This window comes from Pelodiscus sinensis, chromosome 3 (assembly GCF_049634645.1).
Source record: "Pelodiscus sinensis isolate JC-2024 chromosome 3, ASM4963464v1, whole genome shotgun sequence".
In the NCBI taxonomy this organism is placed as follows: domain Eukaryota; kingdom Metazoa; phylum Chordata; order Testudines; family Trionychidae; genus Pelodiscus; species Pelodiscus sinensis.
Window position 1 is genome coordinate 184,042,836 of NC_134713.1, and position 12,596 is coordinate 184,055,431.

The following is a 12,596-nucleotide window of genomic DNA, read 5'->3' on the forward strand; positions in this document are numbered from 1 at the left end:
AGTCTAAACTGGTATGAAACCATGTTCATTAGAGCACAAAGCAAACACTTTTTGAACAGCTATCTGCAAAATGAGTTGATGTGTCTCTTGGCTTTCATAGCAGCACTGTTTAAATTCTTCCCAAGTATTAGGTTTTTTATTTCAAACCTAAAGAATGGGGAATTCCGCTAGGATACAAACTAGGGGACTTGATTCTTGCAACCTTGGAAGATACCACAAGAAAGATGGTATTGTCTGCTCATGCAATAGCCTACTGTACTGTTCTATATGTTAAAGTATGAGTATTGTCAATGTTTTGTCCTGTCCTCATGGCTAGGAAAGTGACTGCAAGGGGGAAAAAAGGCATTTCCTACTCAGACATGCGTGCAAGACTCTAGAGACATTCATGCGTAATTTTAATTTCTGTTGGTTAATTAGACACAACAGCTATGGGAGAATAAACTGGAGCCTATTCTGACTTCGACATCAACAGCAGAATTATTAACATAGCTCAAGTTGCAGAATCTCTCATTACTTATGGTGATTGCTCCTGGGGAAATTCTGCACCACTGCGGAGCAGCAGAAAAAAAAAATCCCTCTTCTGCAGATTGTCTGCTTCCTTGCAGAAAATGGCCTACGTGGGGAACAAAGAGAAGCTGCACTAGAACTCACTGACCCCTCCCCACAAACTCAGCAGTGCAGACACCTGTTTTGTGCAGCCTGGGGGAGAGGTAAATCAGTGGTGGTTTGGGGATTCTCTGGTTGCCCAGGCATATTCATCTCAGTTGGGCAGGGCAGGGGAAAGAGAACAGACTTCCCACTACCACGCACAGAGCAGCCAGGCCTGGGTCAGATGAAACCCCAGAGACTCCCCTTGGCTGCAGAAGGGGAGGTGTTTGAGGGCGGGGGCAAAGCTCAGGGTGGAGTTTCAAGGTGTGGGGGGTGAGGCTCAGCAGGGAAGGGGGATTGGTTGCAGGGGTGTCTGATGCATAGGGGTTAGGTTAAGAGGGGGAGCTACCTGTAGTGTCCTCTTCCCTCCCCCTCTACCCAGAACCCTGCACCAATCCCCTGTGCATCCAGACTTCCTCTGAGCTGCCCACACCCTGGCTGTGCCACATGGAACCTGGTGCTCTTGAGAAATTCTGCACACACACAAAATTTGTCCAAACAACACAAACAATATAGTCATACCATTTTCAGTTATTTTGGTAATTTATGTCAAAATACTTTTCAACAAGTAATTGAAAATGGGGTGATTTTTATTGTGTTATTTGACAAATAAAATATGCAGAATTTTTCAGAATTCCCACAGGAGTAAGTGATGCACAAGTCAGAAAGAATCCAACTTGAATCTCAGATTCTGGACTGAGTTTGCTTGCAGGCAATAAGGAAAAGCAGAGTCAGTAGAGCTACTAATTTTTTTTCTAACTGAACTCCCCCCTTCCCATCAGATATTGCCCATCTGTTGATTCAATTTTTTTCCAAAATGAAAATTAAAAGTTTTTGATAAAGTCGAAATAACCTTATCAGAACATTTTGATTATTCACTTTGAAATGGCTCATGATTGAAATGTTTTTAACACTTCAAAATTTTTCACAAGATGAAAATTTAAAAAAGGAAGCATTTTGTTCTGATTTTTTTTTTTTAATTTTGAAGTTCTCAGCCCTACGGGAAAGGATTGATCTAAATATATATTTATGCAGTATGCTCATTTACATAAACAGTGGAAATGCATCTAATTTACAGGGGCTCCAACGAGAGGAGAATTTTCATTATCTGTGCACCAGGACAAATTTTGTCAAGAGTTGACACCCCAGTGAGCTGCTTGGACTCAGACCTATCCTTAGCTGACTGGGGTTCAGCTGTCCAGCCCACTGTAGGATGTATTTTGAAAAATATGCTCCTTTTTGTTTTTCCCTCAGAAGATTTAAATGGGTCTTTTGGCAGCTTTAAAGATGGAATTCTTTTGTGTTCTTTTCATTTTTACACAGTGCAGGCCTCTTGTTCAATGGAACTCTATGCTTCCTTCCTAGAACACCATAAAGCATTTTAGTCTGACATTAATAGCTGTCTGTTGTAGCCAGTCGTGTCTTGTAAAGACTTTTCTCCAATACACAGTTTTGTTTTTAAACACTGGAATGATGCTAGGATGGAGCCTCCTTAATTCCACTGGGAGTGGTCTCCGTGCCCCTAGTGACGAGTGATCAGACAAACGGAAAATAAAAACACCTTTTAGCAGCTGAATTTCAACAAGACACAGCATCAGCACCAAGATGAGCTCTGGACTAGGGATGTAATAGTGTAGTCAATTAGCAAAAGCTTATAGGTCAATGCTATAAACTACACACATGTTCCTCCTCTCCTCCCACCAGTAAGTTTTTTAGCAGGCTGGCCAGCAGCCCAGCTCTGTGCTGGGTCTAGGACCTACCCCCATTGTGGCTCTGCGATTAAAGTGTATTAGGAGCCAGGCGGGCAGGCAGCCCAGCTCAGTTCCGGCTGGTGCTGAGTCCAGGAGCTCAACCTCCCTCCGTTCCTCCCATTATGGGGCTGTTTTTTTAAACAGGCTCCCCTTGTGGACCAGCTCCTGCCTCCTGATATAGAGGCAGCAACACAGAGTGGCAGGGGGCTCCTCGGAAGGGAGGCCTGAGTGCACTGGCTGCTTGGGCTCACCCCCAGGGACTACAGAATAGTCGATAACAGATAAGAATTCATGAGGTTAATCGACTATTGAATTAACTGATATTTAACATTCTTACTCTGGACTAGATCTGAAGATGGTAGATGCCTTACACCAGTATTTTTGTTCACCAAGATAAAGTATTCAATTGAACATGGGGCAACACTTTTCCTTCTTCTCCTTTTTATGAGTCTAATGTTAATTACAAATTGGACCTGATCCAAAGCCTCTCATTGATCTGAATGGCCACTGGATCAGGCCCTGTAGTATCTGTGGATTATGCTCAAGGAAAGCTATATTTCTGCTCAGCTGTGTTAATTTTATCATCTCATACTCCCACTCAACTCCACCCCATCTGTTTTGTCCTGTTGTTGCATCCTGTCTGTCCTTTCTGGGGCAGGGACTGTCACATACTTGTCTACACAGGGCCTACCACAATGGGGCCCTAGAATGAGATGCTGAAATGCTGCTGTGATATTGATAATACTAATCCCTGTTTTAATTGTTGTATTTCTTATCTACACCATATTGCACATGTGCATCTCTTTTGTTTAAAACTACATACTGAAATTAGATCATCTCTAGATCCCAGCAGACCCCTTCTGGGCTATAGATTTCATTCCGTCTGCTAAAACACAAACAGACAGTAGGATATTCAGAGAGTACTGAGGAACAGAGCAGTGATCAATGTTCGTGCTAAATGCGTAAATTAAGGCAATAAGATAAGTGTCCTGAATATCATCAGGGAACAAAGCTCTCGTGAACGCTATTTTTGTTTTGTGTCCATAATGCTGCTTTGTTTGTCAGTTTCTTAGGGGGGGATGCACTTGAATGTTAGAACAGAAAAGGCTTTTCCGTGTCAGGCAGTTTGAGACTGGAATGAAGAGGCACTTCCTCAAAGAGTTTATCAGCACGGCTCAACAAACCGCTGAATCTACTCGCCCGTGGCAAGTAGATTTCAGCCGGTTGGTCCGTGCGCCCCGTTCACCGGCGCTTCGCACATGCCGGTCTGGTGCATGTGTGGGAGAAAAATCAAATAACTCCAATTGTGTTAAAGGGGAGACTGTGGAGGAAATCAAAACTCTCTAAAAGAAAACTGCTGTAAGGGTTAAAAGTTTTCCAGGTCTCTCTCTCTGTAACAGAGAAATCATCTTAACTCTAATCAAGACCCTTACAATGCCTATCTCAACTTCATGGAGACTCCTAGTCTGTCACAATTTGTCTTGTAGACTCCTCACTCAGGTTCTCATGTGCCTTTGTACTGTAAAACTTACTTCTAGCACTTCTGGTGTGAACAGAAACGTCTCGGAGTATTTTTGCTGAGACTTTGATATGTTAAAGAAAATAATCAACAACTAAACTGTCTGAACATACTGTATAAAGGATCATTGAAACTGTCTCTCAGGGCTGCTGCTGCTCTCACTCTGGTAGCTGTCAGCCTGCATGCATGCATAATAAAGTTTTCCTTCTAGATTTCTCTCCTGCCTCACTGCTTTGACCTCCAGCCTCGGATCCTTCTGGGGACTCTGTACCCCAGGGGAGCGAGATTTCCCCAACAATTGCGCAGTGCAGGGCTGGCGAGTAGCTCTTGCCGGGGTTTGTCAAGCCCTGTTTATCAGGACATGTTTTTTTTTCCCCCATTTCCCTGTCTTTTCAAGGTATAGTGAAATACTCTAAAAACTGCAGCTTACTGATGGGGAATCAGTGGGATAAACTCGTGGAGTGAGGTACTAGGACTCCTTAATGACAAAATGGTAGGGGGATGGTAAGGATCTCCTGATCCTGGCATGTACATTCTGGTTTACCAAAGAACGTCATGCGAGGTCTCAAATGAAAGCCAGGATCACATGGGACATTAGTGTCGTGAAATGTACGTACAGATACCGTGTAAGAAGTTATGTACAGAGACTGAAACTAGAAGATTTACCTGGTGTTGCTCAGGACCTTAACTCTAAGTTTTGTGTATGTTGTCCATTTGGGGGCAGTAGAGCTGGTATTTCTGTGAGTGATCAGTCGATAAAGGGCTAAACATTACAAGGGGACACTTCAAAGGGACACAGGGACTGGTGTACACCTACTGATAACCTGCCAGGCAAAGAGAGGGCTAAGGACTGGCACAGTTCAGAGGAGATGGTTACGAAGCTGGTGGAAACTTTTAGGGTATGTCTACACTAGCTCAGTAGTTTGAGCTAGGTAGGCAAATGAGGGCAACCGGAGTTGCAAATGAAGCACAGGATTTAAATATCCCGGGCTTCATTTGCATCTTCCTGGGTGCCGCCATTTTTAAATCCCCCTTAGTCCGAACTACATGCGGCACGCAGTCGGTAGTTCGAATTAGGATCTCTAATTCGAACTACCGTTACTCCTTGTGTAGCCGCGGGCACGGAGTTCGGACTAAGGGGGATTTAAAAATGGCGGCATCCGGGAAGATGCAAATGAAGCCCGGGATATTTAAATCCTGTGCTTCATTTGCAACTCCGGTTGCCCTCATTTGCCTACCTAGCTCAAACTACCGAGCTAGTGTAGACATACCCTTAGAGCCACAAGGAGTACAAGGGCAAGATTCCCATGAGTGGGAGCAGAGACAGGCCAATGCTAACCACTTCTGGAAATGACACTCAAGTCTCTGCAGGCTATTCCTTTGAAAAAAAGGTCAGCTGACATCTCCACACCTGCAAATCAGATGTAGTTTTCTGGCTACTTGCAGATTTGCCTCTGTTCTGCTTCACCTGTCGTGATCATTGCTGCGAACCAACTGTTGCAGCCTTTAAATCAGTGATTAACCAGATGAAGTTGTAATTACAATCTCAACCAACATACTGGTTTAAAGAATGCAGAGAGGAAACGTGTCATGTCTGAGGGCTTCTTTTTTTTTATATATAAATAAAAGGACTAAACCGAAGGGCTAAGGGTCAGTCCTCCAGTGGTAGGGCACTAACCTTGGACTCTGAGGATGTGACTGCAGGTCCCTTCTCCTCCTCAGACTTGCTGTGTGACTCTGGGCAAGTCACTTAGCTTCTCCCTTCCAGTTCCCCATCTACAAAATGGAGGTAATAACACTTCCCTACCTCCCAGGGATGTTGTGAGGTAAAGACAGAGACCATGAAACATTCCAATACTACAGTAATAGAAGTCATATAAATGCCATAGATAGATACAAAGAAACTGCCTTACCTTCTCAAATGTCACATTTCCAATAGAGATGTTTCGTATTATTATCTTGTAATCTGTAGCATACTGTGGATACAAAAAACATGTTTTCTGTCCATCAGATTATTGCTGTGACCCTACCAGTATTAGTACAACATGTCATCACTGTAAGGTGACCCAGCCACTACATGATTTCATCAGACTGTTTTGATCTAGATCCCAGAGATCGATCGGGATGTAAAAGGATCTCTACAAACTAAGTTAAACTTGCATAGAGAAAGGGAACACAAGTGAGAATCTGAAATAATTCTACTGATCATATATAGAGTTATTCCCAGCTCCTACCCGTGCAATGGAGATTAGAACAGGGTCCATTAACCCAAACTGACTTGGGCCCTTCTTGCACAGGAAAAAAGAGCGATTAGGTATTCAGTTCCCACCCTGTGTGGCAATACCAGAGTACAATCTTCCACTGCATAGCTTCCAAGTGACAATATTCCTTTAAGTTGCTCAATAACTGAAACTCACCACTACAGTACATTAGTATTTAAGAAATATTTATAGACAAACCGTTTTAAATTTAAAGTAATCACTGCCATTTTCAAAACTGATGCGTATTTTAGGATTGGCATGCCTTTTTGGTATGCAGTGTTGGTCCCAGGATATTGAGAGAGACTAGGTGGGTGAGGTAATAGCTTTTATTGGACCCAGTTCTGCGTGTGACACACACAACTTTTGAGCCTTGACTTCTAAATATATTAAACACATGCCAAGAGCAAAGCTCTTGATTTTTTTTTTTTATAAATAAAAAATTTGAATAATGGTGAATTGTGTCAAGGACAGTGTAAAAAAAAAAAAGCAGACTCTCCTCACTGAAACCTTGTACACGTAGCACATTGGACTTCATCAGGTTGTTACAGAATACCTCTACACCAAGGAATACTGTGGCTATATTTCCCACTTATTTCATATGGGATTTTGGCCTATGGATTTTATATGAAACCTAACTTTGGAGTTTGATCTTGCTTTAAAGAAAAAAACACAATGGGGTTAACAATGGTTATTTTTCAGCTCGGCAATCTGAACGAATTGTAGCAATACAGTGTCTTCAGCAATAGGTATCTTTTACATACATCTAAAATGGGCCCTGTTATGGATTCCCCTCCTACTGCTTTATGAAACTGACTTATAGATACAAATATGCATAGCTTGAAGATGTTTTGGACAAAATACCTCATGTAACCTATCAATTTTTATGTCACAATCTGCTGGATCTATACATCTTATTCTGGTGTATGTATCATTCTTATATGTAAAATAATAGAAATATGGAGTACGGAATGGTTTATGGTTTTAAATATGCAAACAAACGCCATCAAAGGTTTCCCTCAATGTCTGGATGGTCACCTGTAAACGGCCTTTTTTGTCCTTTAAGTCTTAGCAGTGGTTGGTCTTACGAAGTCATGTGACCACCCTAACTGGTAGGGTCTACCGTGGAAGAGTGGAAGGTAGAGACAAAGAGTTCCTATCCAAAAGGAAGGCTATTTAGGATGCAAAGTTTTCAGGCTATTGGTCTTTAGCTAGCATGTCACTCACGAGAGAATGAACTAGACAGAGAACCCAGGGTAAGATGATCTTCCCTGGTTTGGAAGTTCAGCTGAAATAAGCACAGATTTAGGGTAAACTGGTAATAAGCTTCAGGGTATTAGAACTAGCTATGTGTTTTCTGCAACTTTAAATTTGTAATTCAGTTTGCTCTCCCTGTTTTCACTTGCAACCACTTAAATCCTACTGTTTGTACTAGGGATGTTAAATTTTGATTAACTAGCAGGGGCTCTTGTGCATTTCAAAGATTGAAACGCGAGGTGGAGCCTGGGGTCAGCGGGGAACTCTGAGTGGTAGAGGCAGCAAGGGGGAGGGAGCGACTAGTCGACTAGTGTGTGGACTATCCAATAAGCTTTTGCTTATCGGATAGTCGATTAGTTGCTTACTTCCCTAGTTTGTACCTAATAAAATTACTTTTATTTACTATCATGCCCTGTGTAAATAATTGTTCCCTTTGTGTACATTCTCTCTTTCATTGTTAAAGGGCGATTACCTGGATGATTTATTTGGGAGATTTGGGGGTAGCCGAGTTAGTCTGTACAGGATAAATTTAAAAAACAACAAATGGTCTGGTGGCACTTTATAGACTAACAAAACATGTAGCTAGTATCATGAGCTCTCATGGGCACAGCCCATTTCTTCAGATGACCAGAGTTTTGAGTTTAGGATGTGCAGACCCAAAATAAATAGGGGAGAAAGGAGAGGAGGGGAAAGGAAGGGGGCAGGAAACAAGAAGCAGAGGGTATGAAAATATCAAAGGAAGGGTAATAGAGATGTAGCCATGTTAGTCTGGTCTAGCTGTAACAAAAAACAGGACTATGTAGCACTTTAAAGACTAACAAGATGGTTTATTAGGTGATGAACTTTCGTGGGCCAGACCCACTTCCTCAGATCCTATTTTCTTCCACAATTTGATCTGAGGAAGTGGGTCTGGCCCACGAAAGCTCATCACCTAATAAACCATCTTGTTAGTCTTTAAAGTGCTACATAGTTCTGTCTTTCGTTTCAAAGGAAGGGGAGAGTGTTTCCTGGAACCTGGGCCCGAAACTGCATTCTCCTCAGACCAGAAAAGGTTCAGTGTTTATATTGCTCTCCGGGAGGGGAGGGGGAACCTCAGATCTGTGCCTTGGCTGGGGGAGACCACGTGAGCTGGCCCAGCAGGACAGAATGGTGAGAAGCCCCAGAGAGCAAGGAAGTGAGTGTGAGTGGCTTTGTCCAGGAAGCATCCCCAAGGGGTCTTCTGAAACTTTACCCCATCACGGGCCCAAACCGAAAATCTTCTTCCAACTCAGCAGCTCATGCTCATCTAATTTAAATGATTTTCGGTACCAGCTAGCATACTGCCATGCTTAGCTATTGCGCTGCATGTCAGGTTTGAAATGAGACAACTAGGGACAAGTCATGACTGGTAAGGCTCTTTGCTATATTCCAGTAGATCTTTGGTGGTTTAGCCCTATTCATTCGAGACTTAGTTCCCCATCATTATCTATAGGCCATATGAACATCTGTGACCGGGATGCATGATAGCCATGCGGCAGGCTAATCAGTACACCACCGCTGTGTGGGATTTTCGAGAGAGCCTAATGTAGCAAGGCACCCCGTTCATACGCTCTTTCAAAAGGAGCTGAGTGCCATGCTACTACAGGAGTTTCTGGAAATACGCCCCCTCCCCCCCAATCATGAATCATTGTGGTGGATTTATGAGAAGCCGGCATTCCTCTGGCTTGCCTGCTCAGTGCGGGCCATTTCTGAAAGCTACACGGATCTTACCGTTCGAAAAGCTGCAACAACCAGATTGGAAGGAAACAGATTTCTGTAAAAAAAACAAAACAAAGTAAAGTACACAACCAGCGTATCATTGCTTTTTACTTGATATAGGAACACAACACCTATACCAGAGGGCAAATATTTTGGCATTAAAACACTGTATATTTTGTTAACTTTCAGCAGTTTTATGCCTAAGCAGAGCTATTGCTTTCCACATTACTAAACAGCATGCAATTCAGTTACAGTTAAAATAATACCCATTCTTCTAATTCTCATGTGAATTTTTTTTCATAAAAAGAACCATTTAACCTTTCAATACTGCAAGGGCCACGGAGTAGATCCAGGAAATGCAATTCCCTAAATACCAAGGATAAAACCTGACAATACCACAGATCGGTGATGCAAACAGCAACTAAGGGATTAAAATCCTATGTTTAAGCAGGTGCAATTCCATAGAAGTCTATAGTCTAAATCCAACAGTGACTTAAAACAATGTTGTAAAGTGCATATCAGGTGTAAGTGCTTGACAAGAAGTATGAAGTAATAAGAAATAACTCATTTAAATTTAGCATTCTGCATGAATGTGTGTGTAAGTAAAAAAACAGGGGTCTCTAACTTGGGAGTATGTAAAAACTAGGGATTTCAAAATCACCACCCAAGCCTAACAAAGAAAACAAATAGTTGGTGATTATAAGATAAAGCTGCACTCCCTATTTTATTTTGCACCCCAGCAGTTTTTACCGTTATACTTCATTACTGTCCTTTCAATAGGTAAATTACACTTGTTTAGCACACTTATAGAATGTCAGATGTATGCAAGTTTCATAACATGAACCCATTTTACAATCATTTGTTTGATAGTTCTTTTTTCCTGCTGGTTATTAGGAACATAGGGGCAATTATATGGTTTCAGATTCATAGTCCATCTAGTCTAGTATCCCATTACTAACAGTAGCCAGTATCAGATGCTTCTGAAAAAAAGTGTAAGATACCTCCTAATCTTTCATAGTTAATAGCTGTCATAAGGCCTGAAGCAGAAGTTTACTAGCTCTTCCAAAATGTTTAACAGTAACTGTAACTCTTGATATTTTTTAATATATAGGCAAGTTCCAATTCCCCTTTAATTTTTGCTAAATTCTTGGCCTCGTTGACTTCCTGCATCAATGAGTGCCACATATTAATTACACATTGTGTGCAAAAGTATTTCCTCTATCAGTTTGAAAATTGCTACCTTTAATTTAACTGAATGAACTTTGTTCTCGTGTTATGGAAGCTCATTATCTAGCTTGAGACTATTCGTTATTTTATGTACTTTTCTCTTATCCCCTCTGATTTGTCTCCTTTTTTCAGGTAAACAATGGCAACTTTTTCTCTCTTCATATGAGATTTTTTTTATAAGAATATAAAAAGGGCCATATTGGGTCAGACCAATGGCTCCTCAACTCTAATAGCTTGTGTCTAACAGGAGCCAATGCCAGAGGCTTCAGAGGGAATGAACAGAACAGGGTGATTTGAGTGATCCATCCCCTGCACTCCAGTCCCAGATTCTGGCAACTAGTAATTTAGAGATACCTAGAGTATCTCCACTTAGTCATCTCTTTTCCAAAATGAACAGTCCTAGTCTTTTTAACTATACATCATAGGAAAGCTGTTCCATACTCCACATCATTTTTGTTGCCCTTCTCTGTACCTTTTCCAATTCCAACATCTTTTTTGAGAAGAGGTGGCCAGAACCGCTCCCAGCATTCAAAGTATGAGCATACCATGGATTTCCATAGTGGCATTATATCTTCCCCTTCCTAATGGTTCCTAAGATTGCTACCTTTTTTTGACTACTGCTGTACATTGAGCAAATGGTTTCAGAGAACCAGCCACAATCCCACAAAGATCTTTCTTAAGTGGCAACAGCTCATTGAGACCCTATCATTTTGTATGTACGCTTGGGATTATGTTTTCCAATGTGCTTAATTTGCATTTCTCAGCATTGAATTTCATCTGCCATTTTGTTGCCCAGTCACCCAGTTTTGTGATAACCCTTTGTAAACTCTTTGCAGTCAGATTTAGACTTAACCATCCTGAAAAATACTGTATCATCTGCAAATATTGCCCTTCACTGTTTAGCACTTTTTCCAGATCATTTATGAGTACACTGAACAACACTAGATGCAGTACAGATCCTTTGGGGACACTGCTATTTACCCCTCTTTATTGTGCAAAGTGACCAAAGTTTCCTATCTTAACCAGTTACCATCCCAGCTAATACTTACAATTCTGTACTTTAAAACTGTAATAGAGTGTGGAGGTTTCCATTATATTTCCTACTTAAGTACTGATTCTTAACAACCCTGTACCCACTGCCTACAAGTAATAGTCATCGGTATGCTACGTATGTAAATGCTGAGGTAGCGAGTTACCTGTATTTCTAACTGTAGGCTTGATCTGTCACCTATCTGAAAACAAGCTGCGCACTTGTGCGGCCGCTCTGGAGAAATTCAAATGCCACCAAGCTTATTAGGTGTTTTGTTTCCACTGGTGATGCACATTCATTGATGCACATGAAGTTTATTCCATACATGGATGGAGAAGATTATGGGGAACATTGGTGGGCACGGTGGTGAAAATACTACGAAAAGGTCTGGCTTAGGCCAAGTCTACACTTAAAGCTTTTGCTGGCATAATAAATGTCAATTGGGGGTGGGATTTTTTTGAGACAGTAATGCCACTAATTATACAGGGAAAAGAGTGTTTTTGCCAGCAAGTTTGTTTCACTGCCCAAGTCACTGTAAACTATAGAAACAAAAGCACATTTTTGTCAGTCTAATTGTGTTTTCACTAGGAGGGAATAACTATAGTGTCAGTGGACCTGTGTCTAACCCTAGCATATCAGCAAAATATTTAAGTGTAATTGAGACCTTAGAGCAGTGGTTCCTAACCTTTTTTATACCGGTGAACTCATTCAAAAACATTTGGTGGACTGGCACTGAAACATTTGCACATTCGTGAGGGTAGTTAATTTATTTGCATATGTATTATGGTAATTAATTTTAAGGATCACGTTATTTTACTTTGCATCTCTGTCCGCACAATACATGTCATTGTAACAGATTTTTTTATTATTAGTCCCCACCCCATCCCAAAAGTAGTATTCAAGAATTGCAAAACATAACCAAACACATGGACAGTGCTTTCGTGTAAAAAAAACATTAATGACAGCAGAGGATGGGGCTTTGGCTCTTAATCCTCATGTCAGCAGCATCCTGCCAGGGGAAAAAAAATGAAACTGGGGCATGCATGCATAAATGAGTGACAGCTTTGTGGATGCTGGGGTGACTGGGGTAGTCATGTGGACTTTATCAGAAGAATGAAGTTGGTGAATTTTTGAATTGTAATGCCAATAAAATAAGCTCTTCAAATATA

The 12,596-nt window shown here is 41.4% G+C and overlaps 1 protein-coding gene across 1 annotated transcript in view; it reads right to left on the reverse strand.

Annotated features, from left to right (window-relative positions):
- SLC1A4 (solute carrier family 1 member 4) overlaps positions 1 to 12,596 on the reverse strand; it is a 48,603-nt gene that overhangs the window by 17,523 nt on the left and 18,484 nt on the right. Inside the window, exons 2-3 of the mRNA XM_014569035.2 lie at positions 9,183 to 9,225; positions 5,832 to 5,894 (exon numbers count right to left, since the gene is read on the reverse strand). Coding sequence (XP_014424521.2) covers positions 5,832 to 5,894; positions 9,183 to 9,225 — 106 coding nt within the window. The remainder of the gene's footprint in view (positions 1 to 5,831; positions 5,895 to 9,182; positions 9,226 to 12,596) is intronic.